Below are 23,130 nucleotides of genomic sequence, written 5' to 3' on the forward strand. Positions count from 1 at the left end.
ACAGCACAGTTCTGAATCCGCAGCATTAAACCCACGAATGCCAACCAGGGATATACATACAGGACACGTGATTAGATTTAGGAATTAAATTTAGCATATACCGATGTCGCCATGCCTGTGTATCTTGAGCAGAGAGATACTGGGATGCACAATGAAGAAAGGAAGGCAAAACCTGTCAACATTTACAATCTTAAAAGCCTAATGAGCGGAAGTAACCATAGCAATTTAGTGAAAAGAACATCAAAGACTAGGGAGCAACTATTTAGGCAGGCTGTATTCATGCATAATTAGCTGTGAAAATGGCACTACAGGAGTCTGCTACTCCCTGTTCTTAATTAGTTTTTATCCTTAGTCTTGGATGAGAGGTAAACAAAGCCATCAGATTAAAACTTTGCTTTCTTCTCGTGACAACGACGCTGTCAGCGGTGGAGACATGCAGAGTTTTACCCGAAACTGTGCACTGTTGTCCCCCAGGAATGACTGGCAGTGCTCTGTATTGGTCTTGGTGGCGGCATAAGGAAGCCCGAAGCCCCGCTTAACACCACAATGCTGTTGTTGTAGCACGACAGTCAATCTTCAGAACTGAGCATATAATTAAACTTGAATAAAAACAGCTAGCTAGGGGAGCGGAGGGGTTTCAGTGTTTAAAAATATTAACTTCGGGTATATCATCACATCATGCTCCGGCAGCTTTTTGTGAAAGACTCTCCTCTTGATCAATTTAAGATCAATTTTCCCTGGAACTCTTTTGAGAGTATAAAAAGGCTGACAAATTTCAAATAAAAATATATATTTGAAAGTCAAATTGCACAGTCTTTTTTTCTTCTGTCACATTTGACTTATTAAAGACAGCCTGGAATAGACTAACTCCAGACACCATGTGTCATTTCGCAAGTATTCCACATTTATTCAGGCTGGGAAATAAACACGCACCACATTTGTTTCCTTCAGTTCCCAAACGCACATCTCAGCTATTTTATCACAAAAGAGTCATTTGACTTTTTATATTATCCCTACCTGATTGCAATAAATTGACAATATATGTACACAGATTGGTCATTATTTGAGATTTTAAAGGAACGCTTTATTTGGAGCGGCAGTAATCCACAAAATCCCCTATTCGATGATGCAAGTATGGGCAGTAACAAGAAAGACCCATTTCATGCATTCCCATGCCAAAAGTAAGTCTTCAAAGAAGAAAGACTAAAGGTAGAGTTTAAAACAAGAAAAACTTTCTAAATGTGTTTTTATTTATTCATTTATTACTTTTATTACCTCCATCAAGGAGGTTGTGTTGCTGCTAGCATTTACCTGACTGCATGTCATTCTGTAAACACTGTAGCTCGAAAACCTTTGACTGAATTCTGGGTGGAGTCATGTTAACAATCCATTCAAGTACATATGACTCTCTATAAACTCTAATCCAGCTCAGCGATTTATTGTGATTTATTGAAAATTGACAAAAAGCCTTATAACTTAGAAACTATGATTCTTACAACTGTGGTGTGTATTGTCAACATATTGAAAGTATCGCATTAAGATTTAAAATAGGTGATATTTGACCTCTGACTTGTCCTTCAAGGCCAAATTCTTAATAATGCTCTATAGAGCTATTGAAAACAAGGTTTTTTACTGCCACTGCTTAAACTGACAACATATAAGGAATGACACGAGGCGGTGCTACACATGTGATCTGCCCTGTATAGGAATTCTAATATTATCACTGCTAAAGAAATAGTATTAGCTAGAACCATTCCTGCTACTGTGGTATGAAAAAAATAGACTCTACATTAAAACAAAATGCTAAAAAATATAACAGATTTTGGCAGCTGCAACACTTCACCAGTGATGGTTTTCTCTGTGTGTGTAAATGTGCCACCGCTGGGTGATGAGCCCTTTGTAACGACAGCCTTCATTAAGCCTGGCTCACTCACGGACAGATGGGAGCTGTGTGTGATAGGACGGCAGTACTGCATTAGAACTGCTGCCACATTCCACTTCAAACCTGACCCTCCACTGGTCCCACTTCATCTACCACCCACAAGCCCCTCCCGCCGCCACCACCCCACCCCTCCTGACGCATCACTGTCATCCTGGGGCTCGGGCACGCCTTGATTTCACCCCCTCCTCCAGAAAACAACCGCTGCCACTACCACCTCCCACCCCCACACCATCAGTCAAACAACCAGTCTACCACACAGGCTGCAGCTACTCCTGCACCCCATTACTCCAAAGGCCTCTCAGCTCCTATTTTCAGCCATTTTTGTGAGAGACCACCGCACTTTCTTACTGCTCGTGTTTACCCGATCAGTCACGACCACCCCCCACCACCACCAAACACACAAAGAGACACACACACACTTCTAGTTTCCCGGTGATGAATGACCGTTGGCCGTCTCACTGACAGCTAGGCAGCTGATGCCACATAATTACAGTATCGCCGTTTAGGCAAAATTACCAAATTACTCCGGTTCTCAAGAGGCCTGGAAGACTGACAGGCCAGCCAACAAAGGAAACCCAAATATCTGAAAGGAGAGCGACACAGAAGAGTATGTGAGACTTCACAGATAAAGAGTGAATTTAGTTTTATTCTGTTCTTTGAGCTAAAGAGTAAGCTAAAGAGTGAGATGATTAGTGTGGAGAAGCAGTTTTTGTCTCATAAATAATACAAAAAAGGCCTCTCCTTGATATACTATTTTCCTTTTCATACTCAGTTAATTCTATCATTAATTCATCTTGGAAATCTAGAGTGTATAATCACAAACAGCTTAAAATTTCAACCCAGCAGCAAGGTCTGGCTATTTTTTCTTTTTCTTTTTTTTTTTACAAAGGTTTATTACTTTTTTTTTTTAAGCTTTTCACCTTTCCTTGATTTAATGCCTTCTTTTATTCAGACTAAAGATTGTAATCACTTCAGCCACTATTACAACAAAAAGTTCAGCTTTTATATTTAAAACTACACAACAACCGGCAGGCCGAGCCACCGAGCTACCAGACAAAAACATTAAAACAATCAAGACTGTCTGAGAAAGTCCGTGGCAGAGCCCGCCTGGTAAATGGAGTGTGGGTGAAGAGATGAAGTGACATTTATGATGTGAGTGCTAACAGTGCGCAGCAGAGAAGACGTTGACTTAGCGCTGTGTGCGTGTGGCTGGGACTGCGATGGCCACCAGGGTTGATTTAAGCCCCGCTAATTTATCTGCTGCAACAAAGGATTTCTTTAACTCCAGACTTGAATTCAAAATGAGAAAAAGAAACACCTTGTAGCAGTCTCACCACTTCTGTTTGATGCATTATGAAGAGATAAAGCCATTAGCCGTTTTATTTGTGAAAAGGGAGGCCACTAAATTGCTTACTAACTGCTTTTGCAATAAAATGCCTCTATCTATTTCTATTTATATTTATACTTTGGCTTCAAAAGACTGGGCAGACACTGAATGCGTAAATAATACGTTTTTTTTTTTTTTAAAATCCGATCAACCAATCCTTATCATTCCTAAAATAATCAAGCAAGAAAAAATGACAACAATCTCCTCCTCCATGGAGGATTTAACCCTTCAAACACTGCTTATCACACCTGAAGTGAAACCTTGGCCGACAGGACTACTATATATGATGAAATCTTGTAAACAGGTTGTATCCAGATTAGCAAATTATGGGCTGTCCGATGGTCCTCCGAATGTGTCGGTGCCGCCGGATGTGATGGGGCGGAGACTACTATGAAAAACAAGCTTGGCAGAATGATAATGTTCTAGGGGATAATTTAATCAGAATGAGCTATATATGTCACTTACTAATAGCGGGTACTTTGCTGTGATTTATCTGTGTTTGCTGAGTGGAAAGAGACGAAACAGACGGCCTGGTCTCCCAGATTAAATAGGGCATGGGAAAGATTCTTCATGCTATTACAGAGAAAAATTTATCACAGGCGTGTGATTAGTATTATTAGCACAGGTGCAGTTACAGTAAACACCAGAGACTCCCATTTTGTACTGAGAGAGAGCAGAAGATAAAGAAGGAGGTGAAACGAACTAGGGTGCCATTCCCAAAGGTGCTTCGTCTAACTGCGGTCCTGTAAGTTCCACAGGTTTTCCACAGGATTGTCAAAAAAATAACTTAGTGTGCATTTGATGGTTTAGCTCAATAGGTATTACGTCTAAAGAGTTTTAACTGGAAACAAGAATCAGTTCTTGGTATTTAAATATTTTGTGAAAATAAACCAGAGCAACATGGCAAATACTCATTCTTTAATACATCACTTGCTATGAGATTTGTTGTAGACGAGAATTACCGAGAGCAGAGATGTCAAACTCATTTTACATCTGGGCAACATTCAGCCCACTTTGACCTTAAGTGGGCCCGATCAGTGAAACTCCCCTTTCTGTCAGTGTAAATAAGTTTAACTACACATTGAAATACTCAGATATCTTTATATATGAAAAAAAGAATTCCAAGTTCAACAGTACGTCTCTTTTCTAGACGACAGAGAAATGCTGATGTGGTGAATCTGTCAGCGCGACTCTTTGGAGTTAAATTATAAAAAAATAGATGTGTAAAATTACAGAAAATGTTCTGTAATAATACAACAAATTCTTTGTTGATTCCCAGAAAATTTCATTTTTTTAACCTGTGGAACCACTATAAAAAAAAGATATTTTTATAGTAGAAAGTGAAAGAGATTTTGGTCATTTAAATGTTTATTTATTACTTTGCAGGAGGAACAGCCATGGGGGAGGACTTTATCAGTAGGAAAAGCTGTAAAACTTATAAAAATACAACTGAAAGTCTAAAATCTATGCCCTCCTTCAGATTTCCAGGTTGCACTGGAGTCTCAGCGCTCTGGACCTTATGTTTGACACAGCTGACCTAGAGTGATTACACTGATAACCTCTCACCTTTGTCAGCTACTGTTACAGTTCAGATGGTTACAAAATAATAACATAATAATATACATGATTGTATAGACACTTATTTTATAAATATAATGATTTTCTACTTAGCGGTTAAGTCATGGTGGTAAGTGAGACAGATACAGAAATAACATCCTTTAGATCTAGTCGCTCTGTCTGCCAGATGCTGCCAAACTACAATGTCATGTGAAAACAGAAGGGTAGAGAGCTCTGATATTTTTAAAGATCTTAGATCGTAGTAACACACACTCAGAAGCTAAAACCACAGTATGGTTTCAGTGGACACAGGATGCCAGCCGGCTCGTGTGGCAGCAGTATGAAAAAAAATACATGAATGAAGTGATGTGATATGTTGTTCAAGCAAAGCCTGAGTGCGAACTGGAGAACTGCAAAGTCATTGCCGACACAGAGCGTCAGCTGAGTGTGCCAAAAACAGTTAGCATCTAGTTTTAGATAAGAGAGTAATCAAAGGTTTGCCAGGATCTCAGTGCTGCATGGATCAGGTTGTGTCTCCACACTATCAGAGCGGGATGGCTAGAGGCAATACTCCAAAGGCTGAAATCTAAAACCGTACCACTGATAATGTAGAGCGAATACAAACGTCATATGAATCTCAATGATCACCGTTTCTTTTAAAGAGTTTGTGAAATAGCAGACTGAACATGTTCTTTGCTCAATGCGACTGCAGACATTTTAGATATACAAATAAATGAATACAGCACTGTTGCATTCATGTAACAAAGAAGCTCAATAAAAACATGTTCACAAATAATTAAAGATTAAAGTTGAAAGTGGCCACTGTTATGACAGCAAGACGATAAAACTAAATCTTGGCCCATCTTTCTTGGATCCAAATATGATTTATTATTTAAAGCATATACTTAGAGCTCAAGGAATAATGGATTCGGGGGGTGGGGGAGGCAAAACAATAAACAGTGCAAATGTTTTGAACTGTCAATCTAAAGTAGCCCTAGGGAGAAAAACAAAACTGGGTAAAAGATTTCAGATGAAACCGGAGAATGAAAACATCCAACCTCTATCTAAAAGTTCCTCTGGGACATTAACTTTCTCAAGCAGACCTCTAGTTTGAACCCTAAATACTTTCTAGGTCTACTGTGACAGCTAGGGCTGAAATGTGCAAGTGCTGATTAACCCACGAGGTCTTTGCTAAACGTTATTAGAGCGGACTAGTGGACCCGCATAATAATGATAAGATTCAGACATCTCCATTGTGGAGTTCAGCCGCTGCATATCATCCTACAAACTGTCACACATTTAAATTACCGTAACAGCACCAGATAAATGCAGATTATTGCCATTAAGTGAGTTATATTTTACTTAAAGGATTATTCCAATTTGGCTTTTCAAACGTTTGCCTGCTGTGTGAGTCGTAGTAATTTGGAATAAGTGTGCTATATTTATGATTTTTTATAATAATGATGATGATTTTTCATTAAAGGGTAAAAGACAAACAAGTTTGTAACATATACAGTCATGTAAAAATGTTTTCACAGGTCTCTGTGCAGTCCTGTAAAAATTAAGTACATGCCATGATTCAATAGCTTAGTTTTGCACCACCTTTAGCAGAAATAACTTCAGTTCATTGGGGTTTGCAGGCATTCTTCATGCACAGCTATTTTTGTGGTCTCACCTCAGCATTTGACCTTGACTCGTCTCCTTTTCAGCCATTCAGTTAAAGATTTGCTGGTATGTTGGGATCATTGTCCTGTTGCACACTTTAGGTGTTAGCTATTACTCATTATTACATATTTAGGTGTTATTTATTCGGAGTATTTTATTGGTTGACTCAGTAACTGCAATGTGCCCAGGTCCTGGAACTATAAAACATGTCCAAATCATCACCCCTCCACTGTGCTGACAGATGCTATGAGGTGTTTGTGCTGCTATGCTGTGCTTGTTTTCACCAAAAGCGATGCAGTGCATTACGGTCCAACATCTCCATTCTGTCCAAAGCACATTTGTGGTTTGTTCGGATGCTGATTCAAAACTTTACAAACCAAAGACTGTTATTTTCAGAGTGAAGAGACTGTGCTCTGGCAAAAAAGCCAAACCTGTTCAGTCTTGTTCTAACTGTACTAGCATGTCAGCATTTAACATGCCAAATGAAGCCTGAGGAGCTTGAGATGCAGCTCCTGTTTTTTTTAGCATTGCATTGCATTGCATTGCATTGCATTGTCTGACGTTAGGGTGAGTTTGCTGGGGTGCAGACTCCTGAGATGATTGTGGCATGCATGTGAACAAACACCTGAATGCTCCACACCAACAAACAGCCAAATCTTCTATTTTATAGAAGTGCTCCCACTTACTGTTGATCACTTAATCAACTGTATTTGATAAGCAGCACCTGGGTGCACCTCTTAATTCCTATGGAAGCAATAAGAGTGCTTAATTTTCAGCAGCCTACACAGAGTCCTGTGTAAACGTTCATGTTCACATGGCCGTAGGCCAATAAAGGCTTTATTTAACAGTGTTGTTCCAGACTACTTGGTCCATCTGTAGAACTTGAAGGATTTAAAGAAAAGCTAATAAATGTGTTTACGTTTTAGCAATAAAGTTCATTTTGATATGAGACAAAGTTGTAACAATGACATTAAAAAATGCTTTGCATATGGATATATTTCAAACGAAGCTATAAAATCTTAAGATAGGTACGTCGAGTACAACTTTAACCGAGCAGAGGAGAGCAACTGAAGTGGTATAAATAAGTATGGTGCACATTTTAACGTAAACGCTAATGGAATAACTGCACAGTGTTGAGACTCAGCTTCCAGTAGGAAAGTCGTAAATATGAGACATAGCTGGTTACACTTGACATTGTATTTTCGTTTGATCATTAATCTGCGGACGGATGAGTAACTTGTCTAACATGAGGTCAAACAGACAATTTCCTTGTCAGATTGATGTAATAGACAGTTTTCTTTTGTTGGAGTCTTTCCGCTATGGTAGGTGGGTAATTACTGTCATTGATAAATAATCTTGGGCCAGCCCCATAATAATCAGTCCCACATGTGCTTGGCCTTCTTAAAGGAAAGGCTCATTTGCCACTGGGATTCACAGTCTGAACTGCTTAGAAGGATGTAATGGAGAGCAATTTTCTTGTCTTGAGGGGGGAAAAAAAGGCTGATATGGGATAGGTTAGCCCGGTCATTTTCCATTGCCTCGGCACATCAAATCTCCAAACAAGGACAACTCTGATTTCAGATCTACTTCTTTTTTCCCCATGGGCACTAAGTAGTTTTCCGGGACACAAGGAAGCATTTTATTGCTTTACCAGTGACTTCGAGTGTTAGGTTTAAATTGTCATTTCTCAATTTCTTGCAAAAACAACAAAATTGACCAGTCTAATCTTCTTTTCTTTTTCTACTGAAAAATGATACACCTTGGCTGATATTTTTAAATAACACTTAAGACTCCGCAAACGCTATAATTTCAAGAGAAACAGCCGAGCACATGGCGTGATGAATGGCTTTCTATGCATTGTTGGCAAAGTCATTAGACGACTTCTGGACACAGAATACGAAACCAAGCCTAAATCCCTGCAAACCTAATTAAAAGCAAAGAAATATACAGTTGGTTCTTCGTATTGTATGTTTAGACTGTCTAATTACATCCAGTGGAATAGATTCCAGAGAGGGGAGTCCCAAAGAAGGCTGCAATGCTCTAAGAGATTTATATGTTTATAGAAAATTGTGAGAAGCCGACTAATGTTCAGGAAAAACTAGAAAGAGAATGCCCACGCTGGAAATATTGTGCTTTGCCAAGATGTAAACGCTAAACAGTCCATCTGTCTGTGTTCTTCTCACTTTGGAAGAGCCGTGGAGCCACCATCTGCAGATATGCGTCAGCAGAAGCGGTTTTGCATGCAGTGAGAAACAAAAATTATATTTTGTTGTTGACAATTTAAAAATGTAAAAAGTTTAATTTATGCTGAAATGACTAAAGCTGCTTTTGGCTGCTCCCTCATTCACAGGGGGTCACCGCAGCGCCGCATGTTTGATTTGGCAGAGCTTGTAGGCCGGATGCCCTTTGGGTCGCAACCCCAAAGGATTTATGTCTCCTCCGGGGATTGAACTGGGGATCTTTCGCTTGTTGATACAGTATGGAGTTACTACATAGTGAAAATGCTAACAATGTAAAACAAAATGTGTGTTCACTTGTTAGTTCAATAACAGGTTGGTTCATATGATATCTGTCTCACCAATTAAACCCAGACACCGCAGTGTTGTTTGACAGCTTAAATGTCTTTGCAGCTACAGAAATCAATATGTGGCAAACAACATGTGCTGTGAACATAACAACAATTTTGGTTGGTTTGGTTTTGAGAGGCAACACAATGAGATACGAAACCTAACTTAGCTCACACACCTTTGTCTCTAATGCAATGTTCCAGGAAAAAAGTGTGAGTCTAACCAAAACCTTCGAGTCTGGGTATTTGAGTTGATCAAACCAGAGTATTTTACTCTGGATCAAGAGAGTGTATCAGTAATTAAAGAAAGCCATCATCAGTGGAGCTCCAAAACCAGGATTCACTATATCAATGAGTAAATAAAGAGCAGACCCTCCATTTTAATCCAGAGGACTGAAAATTATGAACATGTGTGGGCCATGACATTTATCTCAAAGAACAGGATGGGCAGGGAGGCTGGAGCCTACCGCGGCCGTCACAGGGCAAGAGACGGGATACACCCTGAACAGTCCCTCAATCTATCATAGGACCGGAGATTGGATTTTTAAATCTAATTACTCAGTTGTAACGTGATAGGGGCAAAACGTGGCAGGAACTGAAGATAAAAATATGGAGAAACAGATAAGACACCGTTTACTTGATATTAGGCACACCCAAATTAAGGTGCTTCGCTACGCGTGTTGACATCCATATAAGCGTGTTAGTTACCTGGTTCAAATGTAGCAGCGGGGAAGGAATCATGGAGACGCTCTGACTCCAGATTGAATCTGTTAGATTTAAATGTGTGTATCCTTAATCTGAATCAGAGTTTTGTTAACTGTATTTCTAGTGAGTTTTACTAAACCTGGATTTTGGCATGAGGCCCTGATCTGTGCCTAGTTTTGAGTGTGTGTATTCTGGAAGCCTTTTTTTTTTTACCAGCCTGGATTCTTCTGCACCTTTGCTGCTGTTCTTGTTCATTTTCATGAACTTTCATGGAGTTATTTATTGTATTCAGCTTTGGTTAATAAAAACTGACCTTATGTTTTTGAAAGTAGCCTCTGTGCCTGCATTAGGGTAGTAATGTGCAGTAATGTGATAGGCTGACTCAGTAGGATCAATGGAGAGACACGGTGGACCTTCACATTGGGATTTCCCTTCATTTGTCACACATCTATAATGCATTTCTTGAATTTTCACTCATGCATGTGCTTGTTCTCCCTTTGGCCTCTGTATCAAACAACCTTATGTTATTTAAAATCCAGGGACCATGTTCTGCAGTTTGATTTCACCATATAAAAATAAAAATTCAAACTGTATTCTACATTATTTAGACTGACATATATAATTAAGATTTTGTTATAATTATTATAAATTGAAATAAAAAGAAGCAGCCTACACTTAGATGTTCTCTAAGGCGGGCGAGTTGCTTCTAAGCATGAGACTGACCACAGAGCTACTTTTGCATCGTCAACAGACACTTCTCTCATCAATGGTGATGATCCATCTGCTACGTTCAGTTCATTATACGCATTTAAAAACTCATTTTATCCAGTTTATGTATTCAGCTTTAGCCACAGCAGAGGGCCATTAACATAATATTAACTTTCAATTAATAAAAAATATACTCTGCTATTTCACTGCAAGCTTTTACCCTTTTATTGATACGCCCACATGTGACATCCCTGAATTTAGGGAAATTCAAAAATGAGAAAATTGTCTGCTGTCGTGTTTGTTTACTTTGTTCCGTGGTGAGGGGGTGGACAGACTATTATTTGAGATTTTGTACAGTGAAAAGATGTTGTTTGCAGTCACGGCAGCTTTATAATGTGTGTGGAGGTGGAACAAATAAGTCAGAGACAGAAATTAATGCAAAAAAAAAAAAAAAGAATAAAATCCAAAGTGTGGATAGACTTTAGGCTTGTCAGAGCTGAGCTCACAAAGAAAAGTAAAGCAACTGTCAGTCCCCGAGAGCAGACGAGAGACAACGCTATTATGACAGTGATCAGAGCTAGAAGATGATACTGGCTCGGAGTAAAGATGCTTTAATATAAAATAACATCACATTCAGAAATGAACCGGCTGTTCCTGGTAAAGAACTACACAATCTATAACGAGTTATCAGCGTAGAGAAGGTGTTTTGCCCAGAGATAATTACAATAACAGTACCCAATGGCAGCGTGATTGCTCCCAGGTGACATTGCAGGTTATTAAATTGTCACGGTGCACCCTGTTTTGGAGCTGCAGACACTTAAACTTGCTGCCCACAAGACAGACTCGCAGTTTATCTGCTCCATTTGTTTGACATCTTTACGACATACCGTATTAACACAACCTAATTTCATCTGAGCCTCAATGTCTTCTCTTGGCTGTCTCACGGAAATCCTTCAGGGTTAGGTTAGGACTGCTGGGACGTTTGTCTCGACCGAATTACACCAAGTGACATTTCTTCACTCCTGTCATGTTTTCCATTTCAAGTTTGCAAGGAAAGGAGCTCGTGACAAAGTTTGAAAAGTGACACGTGTATTAAGGACGATTAGCAAAAGAATTTCATTTGGAAATGTCTACGACGAACACGCAGTGGCTTTCTTAACTTGATTAAAAAACATTATGTCCGTTACAGAGGGAAAAGGAAAACTGTGCAGTCCAAATTCTGATCATTTATTCATTCATCTTCATGATAGCAAGATTTATGTGATCTGTTAACGGAATAAATCAGGGATGAAAAATCAATCAAATTAAGCAACTAATAGCTTCCTTAATGTCTTTGTTTGTGTGCAGATGACACTCTCATCCAGCAGTACAGCAAGCACCAATCATATTAATTATCTTCCAAATAACAATTCCCTATTTATTACAAATGAGCTCTAAAAACTAAGTAATTTGGATTCACAGGTTCTTCTGTTCAACATCAAATGCATCCCACTCTGTTTTTGGCACTAATGACCTCAGTCATTATATGAGAGTATACAAGTGTGTATATAAGACATGTGGGGCCATGTGTGCTTGTGTTTAGTTTGCAAAAGCGATCATCTTTACCCAAAAATGACAGGAGCAATGGCCTCAGGTTGAAATACAATACACATATACATATAAATGACAAAATTCTTTAAATCTAAAAGCAATCCAAAGACAAAAAAGTATTTTTTTAATCCCTACAAATGATTTTTTGGCAATATTGCAAAGTAAGAGCAATCTGCCAGCTGGTTCAGAAGCTTTGTGTTTGAAAAGAAATGAGCTATTTTATAAAAACTTTACAAATTAATACTGGAAAGCGCACTCTAACGTTTACCGCTAATTCTTATTGTTCACTGTCAGGTGATGTAGCTCTCAATGGCAACAGTTTTAATTAGAGAATTATCCCGGAAGGCACCTCGGCGCACATTACAAAAACAAACAGAAAAGGCTAATAATTACTGATACTCACATCTTGCAGGGAGATCATAGCCGCAGGTGATCTTGGCTTTGCCGGTTTCACAGCCATTTAGCGAGTGACACTCGTCATACAGACAGGACCCAGCCGCTTTGTGTATGCAGCCATCAACTGAAACAAACAGACATACAAAGAGAGGTAAGGGCCTACCTGAGGAGAAGCATGTAAAACCAGGCACTCGACATATCCCAAGCCAGCTGGGCTAATTAGGAGTTTGCGTGCTTTATCATGAGAAAACAAACAACCAGCAACAAGCTGAAAATTATGTTTATGAGTTTGATTCCGGTTAGTGAATGTCTACGTTTTCAAATCAGCTCCCTGGTGCTGGATCTCCTCTCTATAGGGAGGCTGCGTCTGCCATAGAGTGCTGTGCCTATTGCTGGTAAATATTGACAAGCTTAGGAATGAAATTAGCTGGGCTAGGATCTAATAACGCCTCCGCACACAGTGAAAATGAGACTGTTCTTCCTGTAATCTCTCTCCTCTGTCAACAGCGATATGCAGTCCGATCATTAACTGTATTTTCTGGCCCGTTGTGGAATCCACCCTCTTCTCTGCGGTGAGCCTGCCACGATGTGGATCTGTGTTCTGATTCTGTCATGCTCCCGGTTGATGTGTGTGTCCTGGTTCTACGGAGACCCCTGCCCATCCCCCCACCTATCTAAGGTTTTAATTTTACCAGGTTAAGGCCATGATACATCTGATTGATGGCACGTCTTACAGGAGAAGGCAGAGAGATAGAAATCCGCATTATCCGTCTCTGAAAGCCTGACATCCCCCCGAGAGCATGTTATCAATCACACTGAAACATGATAAAATCCTCTTCAAGTTGTCCTGTAAAAATCCTCACAGGCCATTAGAGGAAAACACAGGTAGGAGGAAACAGTGGCAGTTGGACAACCACACGTACCCATTTTTTTGGTTGCTCTTCGTTAAGACGAGATCAATGGAGGGGAAAAGCCTCCCAGACTAACTTTATCTATCAAAACTAAAAGAGTTGAGATCAGACAATTAAGAGCCTGCAGGATAACATTAAACATTTTTGTAATATTCAGATTAAAGAAAAATGTGACTAATCACTATCTTCATCTATAATCTAATAATTATTCCTATGCAAAGCTAGAAAAAGCATCTTAAAAAAAAGGCTGGAGATTAGTTATAACCTATCTTCTAAAATCTATTTTGCTTCACATCGTCAACACAGACAAAAGGTCTTTTGATGAGGGATGGTCTTTTTCTCCGCTCCTTTCAATTTCTCAGAGATGAGTCAACAACAACAGCTGGGTGGAAGATTTTCTAGCTCTATCAATCATCTTTAATGGACTGAGGGACAGGCACTTGACAGAGACGAATCCTGATGGCTTTTCAAAAAAGTAACAAGAGTTTGACAGTGATGTGGATATGAGGAGGGATCGCTGTGGTGCCAATGAAAGCTACTTAACACAACAAGAGCAGATGTAGCGCTGGCTGTGGGCTCGGCATTTTTATAATATCCACTGTGCGAACAAGATCACAAATGTCTATTTGCATCTTTGCAAACATGAATTGTTTAATTCAAATTGGTACACCTATTTAAATGTGCGGTGTGTTAATGTGCATAATATCCAATTAGCCAATCATGTGGCAGCAACTCAATGGATTTAGGCAATTTAGGCATGTTGACCTGGTCAAATTGATCTGCTGATGTTCAAACCGAGCATCAGAATGGGGAAGAAAGATGAGTAAAGCGACTTTGAACGTGGCGTGGTTGTTGATGCCAGATAGGCTGGTCTTTTCAGAGAATTTCAGAAACTGCTGATCTGCTGGGCTTTTCCCACACAGTCATCTCTAGGGTTTACAGAAAATGATCCAAAAAACGAGAAAATATCCAGTAAGTAGCAGTTCTCTGGGCAAAAATGCCTCGTTGAAGTCAGAGGTCAGAGGAAAATGGACAGACTGCTTCGGGCTGATGGAAAGACAACAGTGACGCAAATAGCCAAGCTATGCAGAAGAAGAACGTGCAGTACTCTGCACCTTGAAGCAGATGGCTTACAGCCGTCACTCACCACTCCTGTCAGCTAAGAACAGGAAACTAAGGCTATAATTCACACAGGTTCACCAACACTGGACAGTAGAAGATTGGAAAAATGTTGCCTGATCTGATGAGTCTCAGTTTCTGTGGTGAAATTCAGATGGTAGGACCAGGATTGCATCCATTTATCCTACCTTCTATCACATAGTTCAGGCTGCTGGTGGTGTAATGGTGTGGGACATATCTTTGTACACTTTGGGCCCTTTAGTATCAACCGAGCATCATTTTATATTGTTGCAAACTATGTCCATCTATTTATGCTCACAGTGTACCCATCTTCTGATGGCTGCGTCCAACAGGATAAAGCAAAGTGTCACAAAGCTCAAACAATTTCTAACCGATTTCTTGAACATTGTATACTCAAATAGTGATAGTGAACATAGTGATCTCAGTCCAACAGATGGATGTGATGGAGCGGCAGATTCACATCATGGATGTGCAGCTGACAAATCCACAGCGAATGTATAAGGGTATGGAGCAAAATCTCTAAAGAGATTTCCAGCACCTTGTTGAATCTGTGGCACAAAGAATTAAGGCAGTTCTGAAGGCAAATTATCCCTTAAATAAAAAAAATTGTAGCCTGAAATAGGAAAGGAGACACAGTTTAGCAAATATAAATATCAATGCTTCCCTTGCACAGGTGAAAAGCAAACTGCCATCTTCTAATGGTCAAAAGAAGACGTCCAGGTTTGGAAAATATTATACTGCCCTCCTCTGTTGTGCAGAGTTCCCGTGGGAGTCCGCCCTCCGCAGACACTCCGACTACACTCATCACTACTGAGCATAACCGATCTTTTTACCTACGAGCACCTCAGGAACACGGTGAACAAAAGCACATGGGATTCTGTGTTTTATCTCAGTACCTGAAAAGTGAGATTGCAGATAATAGTTTCTGATTTTATTTCACCACTCCCCTTGTTCATAGTTGGATTAGCTACTTTTTCTGATGTTACTGAATGTGTCGCTGTGCATCGCGCGCCCCTAAAAGCCTGGAAATTTCTTCACAGTGCCTGGAAATACAGAAGGAGATGCTAAACTGATCTGGGTGATTGCCAGAATCTCGGATGGCAAAGCCACAGATTTAATTTACCTGCTTTACTTTAACCACTTCACAGAAATGGATGGAATACAGCAGATGCATTGTGGGTAATATGCGTGTTTATTTCCGTGTCTGAGAAAGAGCTATATAGAGGAGCAGAGAAGCACAGAAACAGAGAGAGGTTTCAGATGTACTTTGTAATTTGAAATTAAATTGCAGAGTGGAGGCAATCTAAACTTGATTGTGAGTACAGTTTTCTCTGTCCATTATTTAGGCAACTAAAAGCAGATCTGAGTTCCCATAAGTGGAGATATGACCCACATGCAATTTGGCCATCAATTTATTTTCTCATTTAAGTGGGATCTCACCATTATTCCCTGCAGATTTCTATTATGGATGCCTGCAACATTACAAAGGCGGTCTCAGATTTTCATTAACTAAGAATGGCATTAACATTCATTGGAGAGAAAGGACAAGTCTGTTCACTCTCCGTCACAATAAAACATCAAAGCAACAAGAAAAAAACAATGAATTACTTTTTATTTTGATTATCGACGTATTTATGCATCAGTAAAACATCATTTGTTGTCATATTTTGCAGCCGCGCCGTCTAAGCTCAGTGGGTTTCAATTCTATAAGTCTAATGAAGTTTTGTCATCAGCCACAGCACCACGTGCTTCAGCAGTCTCAAAAGACTCGTGCACGCCATTATGTCTGTGTCCCTGTTTCATTATCCTTAGATGCAGTAATCATTCAAATGCTAAATCATCATCCTGATGCTGCACCTGCATCACGGCACTAAGAGACGATCAAAGTGACCTCTTTTTATCCCACCTTTTAGGCTGAATCACATGTCAAGTAGCAGCCCTGAGATGAGCATGTGCTCAGCTCCATTATGCACAACCAGTGGAGCACAGTGCTATATTTTAACTCCTATTAAGACTTCTTTATAGAGGACATTTCATTTAACTGGTTTAATATTCAGGCGGCAGCATCTGCTTCTATCAACCCCACCACTGGGCTTCCTCGGCCCCCGCTGAAAAATATAACAGTTAATACCTCATCTATCTCTCTCCTCGCAGCCTGCCACTGCTTTAGGCTGGGCCTATGTGGGACAAAACATTTATTCATCTTCTCTGAGTGCCTTGCTCAGAAAAAAGCTTCCCAGAGCAGCCACTCCAGCAAGTCCACACAGCTAATGAAGATAACTTTGAGCAGTGGCTGGACGGCATCTCTCTGAACACATAATGGGAACTAGGAGAGAGCAAGAGACAGAGGGAGAGACATATTGAGAGAGACAAAGGAGACAAGAGTGTGTGCGTATGAGTGTGTGTGTCAGTCTAGAGCAGTTTGAATTAGTTACTCAGCTGTAACCTTGGCTCCTGCCATTGTTGAAGACACCTCTACCTCGTCCTCTCAAGGCTCCGTTCCCACATGCATTAAGGGACTCAGCAAAGCTCTGCTTACTCTCCCTGGGCTTCTCCCAGGCAGCCCGAAAACCAAGGGCTTTCTATCGCTCCCTCAGACACAATGAATACCTGCTCTGCTCTCATTACAATACCCTGCTTTTCAGAAATAGTGTCAGCAGCAATTTTCTCTCCTAATTATTTTCCACTCCTCTGAGGGTTAGGTTCAGGACTGGAGCCAAAGAAGGCAGGCCGGGGTGGGCAGGAAACGGGGGGAGGGTTTCTGTATTTTACCTGGCAGGAAACGGAGAGGTCTGCATATCAGTTCATAATCTAACGGAGAGAAATAGTCACTTATATCAAGGTGGATCTAAACTTCAGCCTCTGCGACGATGAGAGCAATGCCGACTCGGTGTGAGGGCAGATCAGGAGATAAGAACCGAAACTTTTGTCAATACTTTTTCCCACACCGAGAGTTGCTGTTTCCACACAAAACCAAGCATATTCCTGAAACCACTGAGCCATATATTGTCTCTCACCTATTTTTTTGTAGTATCCATGGCAACAACATATTTCAACTCTCCTCCTAGCTCTTTTAGAGCTGTACACTGATCAGAGCCCCTCCTTAGTCCTACCTCTGTGATTTACGACACCATTTTCTACTCAACTAATTTCACTGAAGTAGATAATGACATGGATTAGTTGCTAATCAAGTGCCAATCAGAGATCTGGCTGAACTAAATGTCAGGTGGAATATATTCAAGCCATTGTGGTTACTCCCTTGTGATACTGGATTATGTGTCCTAATCACAGCAATTTTGGATGCAACAGGAGCCTGATCTCACTCTGCACTGTAACCAAGTTCCCAGGAAAGGGATAATAATCTCCATTTTACCTGTAATACTCAGGTAAACAAGGGATTTGGGCTAATAGCGTGCCAGGCACATAGTCACCGATGTTACTCTCCAAAGTGATATAAAATACCACAGGCTTACTTGACACTGGCACTGCGATGTAAGCAGGAAGCAGAACGAGTGACGCGACAATCGCAGGTTCCTGTAAGTTAATATTCTTATTGAAGAAAATCTCTGTAAAGACTGGAAGTGTTTTCTATAAAATAGCTGACCGAACGCAGTATGCTGTAACTACAATTGTATAACCACTAGGCCTAAAAAGGACAAAATGGATCGCAGCTTTATTTGCAACCTTTAGAGGACATTGTGACTTCACTGCCACTCCTTTTAATCCTACCCCACTCAATTAGGGTGGGATTAATCTCTCTTGTGACCAGAAAATGGGGGAGAAGCTTCTAACATCTGGTTAACATTATGCATAAGTGTATTCTAATTTAAACCATGTACTTTTTCCTAAAGCTAACAATGCAATTTGGTATCTAAACCTGAGAAGCATGTCAGTGGGTTATTAAACAATTAAATGTTGCTACTCTCAGTAATCAGAATGAAAAATACTAAGACTTTGATTATTAATTTGTTCTCTTTTTTTGCACAGTGCTGCTTGGGTGGTGAATCTCTGTAGTGTTACTCCCCCTCTCCCTGTAGTACTGTCTGGATGATTTTAAAAGTAAAAATGGGACAGATGGAAATTGTAAAACCATAACAGTTTGGCCGTTTGACTTAGAAAACTAAAACACAGCTGTGTGTAAACTGCCATGTAACTGACATATACATAACCACTCAACTAGAGCAGTGTGTCACCAGACTGAGTGCGGGAGTCTTCAAACAGACCTGCAAATGTAGAAGGTTGTCAGTGATAGCTGCTAATGTTAGCTACACTCTTTTCTTACTCTGAGACTTAATTATAAGTCCAAAATTTTAATTTCCATGTAATCAACAAGGAATTAGTCACCAGCAACAGCTTAATAAATTATTAGTGCCTAATGAAAAAAATCCTACAGATGATACAAGCTCTGTCTCATGGCTGGAAATGATGTGTTTAATCGGTGATTCAGTGAAGCAGCTAGCAGCAAAACAGCGATCAGTCCAGGACTGTAGCATATGCCTATCACTGTAAATGAGTATATTCCTCCAGGTGTCATTATCCCTTACATACAGGAACATACTGTCTTCTCTGTACATAAAGGTAATGCTTTATGTAAGTGTAGTACATGTCTAGTTCCACCAAAACCTGCTTTTTGTTATTAGTTATTTTCATGGATCAAAACAAGCCTTTAGGTGGTGACTGTGCAAGTAAGCGTAACTCCTTGTCTATGTGACCTTTGTTACCTTAAAAGTCACTGTATTTTAAGGTTAAAGCAAATAAACTCCAACTTTAAAAAATAATACATGTATAACTCTTTTTGCAAAGTTTTTTTTAACTGCATTCCTGATGATTTTCCTTTAGTGTAGGTGTTCATTGCAGTTGATTAAGAAACCTCTTTATATCTAAGGACCATAACATAGATCTACTCGTTGGTTTAAAATACTTGATGCAACCATTCATGAGAATAATGGAACGTAACGTTACTTAAGTAGTTTCTTTCATGTCTCTAGTCATACTTCTCAAACCTGCACTGAAGCCCAAGTGTGCATTTGAGGAGCTTAAGCTTGACTTATTAGGAGAACAGAATCTTCATGTTGTTGTTCGAGGTCAGCAAAGGAATGCCAGGTTAGGTTACCAAAGGCCATGTGACACTGTCGTCGCAAATGTAGAGTCTGACAGCTGCGGACGACTCGGTGCCAAACCCCAGCCGTGCTGAACTTTCCGAGACAGTTGCGACGGCTCCGGCGCTCATATAAAGATGTTGTTTTAACTGTTCTGCCATCACGCTGAGGCATTCCTTGTCTGAAGAAGCGGACTCACTCTGTCCCCAGTACAGTGAAATGTATCATTTGCATTCCCCATCTGACGGGGTGATTCTTCATAACTTCAGCCAGGTTGGCAACACTTTATTTTGGAGAATCCAGTTCAATGAGTCTATTTAATGAAGTGAATCCCTTTAGCATCCTAAATCCAACCCCCAAAACGAGCAGCTCACGTTGAAAACATACAGACATAATAATGAGAATCACCTAAAGCTCGGCTGGGATTTTAGTCTCAAACTGCACGGAGTGGACAGAACACGGAGTATCAACAAACGATTATTCAAATTACTTGTGACAAGCTGCCCAGCGTGGTTTCTGGAGTTCTTTTGTAGTTTCCATACCAAAGTTACAATGATTTGCATTCCTTCACAGCACAGGTAAACTATACACACCCAAACAGAAATGAATGCATGATGTCTCTTACATCATATAATCCTATAGTGAAATGCCTGTCTCAATAGTTATGGACGCAGAGGTGAAGTGCAAAAAGTGTGCCAGCCTATCATCAAGGTACCATCTCTCAGGATACGATTTGTGTCATTTATAATCACACTTGGCATGTCACATCACATTGTGCTTACAGAATGGCATCCGTCCGGAAGGAAATCCAAAATTCGTCTGTTCTATTAGACTTCCAGGGTCTGAAAAGCCTCTTTCATCTCAGGGTGTGAGGTGCGCTAATAATCACAGATAAACACAAGCGTCCTTTTACAGCTTCCTCCCTCCTTCAATATCGCACTCATTTTTCACCTTTGACTCCTCGCCCACTCTCTTATTACAAACAAGCACTCTGCCAGTGTGGCTATTATCGCCCCTTCTCCTAGGTTAGATTACCTGTGGAACCCAAAGCTTTACTATCACTGTAACGTTAAAGAGAGGGAGCGAAAGAGAGTTTCCACAGACTGTATAGTATAGGAGGCCAGTGTATTGTGCATGTATGATTGTGCACCCAAGCGCATGCGGTGTCTCTTGTGCGCAATGTAACGTTAATTCCCATAAATGTGGCATCATATCATACGAAAATGTAAAAAAAAATCATCATGGCTTCCATGCCTGTGCACATATGTTAGATGTTTCTAAAAGTAAACACTTTATCAATGCTTCTTTGTGCTCCCAGGAGGAATCAACCCATTTCTGATCAATTTGAGACATGATTAGAAAGAACAAGATGACATGACAGGTAATCCGGCCCTGTAAGTGATTCTGACATCAAAGGGTTTTTGAACGTGTACATCTGTGGTATAAAGGTAGTCAACCCAACACCAGGAAGCATCTCCTATCAATAAGCTTGCCACGTATCTCAATGGGTCGAGAGCAAATCAGCTGCCAGAGAAGATAACCTAAAATATTCTTTTTCCTGATTTCAATTCCACCGCTGACCATTAAGGACTCCCTATGGACTACATCAAGAGTCAAAACCAGATTTGAATTATTGATTAGGTACATCTTATTCTCACTTGATATTAATGCAGATCTATCACTTCCACCACTAACACATCATCAGCCTTTCATGTTTTTTAGTAATATATTAAGTATAGGAAGCTCTATCAGTTGCTTAACACATGACAAGCCCTCCTTGGATAAAGAACTATCTGGAATCGAAAGAACACACCTATTCACACTCCAAACATAATTAAATGCCGCCTCCTGGAGAAATTGCTCTCTTTGAAAAGTTAGGCTAATGGGGGACACACTAATGTTGAGAAAACATGGCTGGAAAACACAATTCCCCCCGAGCAGATCCTGGCCAATTACATCATAAATTACTTCCCTGCACAAAGTTCATCTTTTGATTTTCCCAAGAGAGCCAGCTGTAGGAAGGTAAAGGATGACTTTTCTAGGAACAACCTGACTAGAGGTGAGAGTTGGAACAGAAGCACTTTGTTCAATGCAAACGGGCTCTGAGAACAATCAGGACAGGACAAGACAAATGCATGTAATTATTGGGCAATCCGAATAGTAAGCTTTACGGCTCGTGAGGAGAGAAAACAAGCATGGCTGCTGCTTCACACTCTTGGATCTCGAGGCCAAAACTCTGTGGCAAGTTCGTAATTGCGGAAATGAAGAAAGATGGAGCCGTTCAATGAAAGGCCACTGCTTTCAATTAAAATGCATGAACAGCTGTTGCTATTATGCATGGTTCTTTGAGTTTGCTGGTGCAAAGCGCATCTTCAGCAAAGCCTACAGTTATGTACGATACATTTACATTTGTACGAGTATGAGAAGCTTGCAAAGCCAGAGAAAGCTACACAATTAAAATATCATCATAGTTTTGAATTCCTTTATTTTAGCCTCACTCTGTAACCTGCAAAAAATACACTGTTTGAATCCCAGCTTCGCTTCGGCTAATGAAAGGACAAAAAACACAATAATCGCTCATGGTTTCGGTATATTACTAGGAACTGAGATTCGATATTTATTTATTCAGTTAATCTAATATTAATAGTTTTTATTTTTCAACACCAAATATTACTATGGAGGAGTTCTATTCCAGTTTTCATGGTGAGAGCCATGCCATCCACAAATCGCCATAGCTCAGTAGTTTATATAGTAGTGCAATTCAATTTTCTTTATATAGTGCCAAATCACAACAACAGTTGCCTCAAGGCACTTTTCCATTGTATCTATTTAGTCTTAACATTAGCCTCAAATATATTTTAGATGTGCGGCCAGTGGGGAAAGAGGCTGGATATGAAGATGTACAGCAGTTATATTAATGTGTTTCTTCTTTCATTATAAACATTTTTGTGATGTCTGCCTGAAAAGGAAAGAGCTACAAACTTGAAGTTAAACTGCTGAAATCAGTACAATCATGCCTAGGTGTGTTCTATTCTTTTAAAACTGGTACTGAAAATAATGTCTTTTTCCATCACGGAGGAACTGAAACAAAATGATTAAAAAGAGTAAAAACTGAATTAAATCAGGGAAAACTCCTGGCGGATAGAAAATTGTTATTTGAATTTTATGATCCTGAGATATGGTTTTTCTAAGAACAAATAGATTTGATAGATCTTCACAGAATTATATGTTTGCTTGAGAGGTATGAAAGTCTAAAATGACTGTATTAAAGTTCTCAAGTGTTAGTCAACAATTATACTGATTGCTTTTCCATTAAAAACAAAATTATAATTATGGATATTCCTTTAACTGTAGCCTATAATTCAGGGCAATCACAGCACTTGTCAAGCAGACCCCCGGTGTGCCTCGATGCTATAAAAATCATTACCCTTGTGTAACTCTGAGTAAGCAAACAAAGAGGAAAA

The 23,130-nt window shown here is 39.9% G+C and overlaps 1 protein-coding gene across 5 annotated transcripts in view; it reads right to left on the reverse strand.

Moving 5' to 3' along the window:
• macrod2 (mono-ADP ribosylhydrolase 2) overlaps positions 1 to 23,130 on the reverse strand; it is a 398,938-nt gene that overhangs the window by 225,001 nt on the left and 150,807 nt on the right. For all 5 annotated transcript variants that reach the window (XM_019366420.2, XM_019366419.1, XM_019366416.2 and 2 more), the window contains exon 5: positions 12,524 to 12,640. In XM_019366420.2, coding sequence (XP_019221965.1) covers positions 12,524 to 12,640 — 117 coding nt within the window. The remainder of the gene's footprint in view (positions 1 to 12,523; positions 12,641 to 23,130) is intronic.

This window comes from Oreochromis niloticus, linkage group LG13 (assembly GCF_001858045.2).
Source record: "Oreochromis niloticus isolate F11D_XX linkage group LG13, O_niloticus_UMD_NMBU, whole genome shotgun sequence".
Taxonomy (NCBI): Eukaryota; Metazoa; Chordata; class Actinopteri; order Cichliformes; family Cichlidae; genus Oreochromis; species Oreochromis niloticus.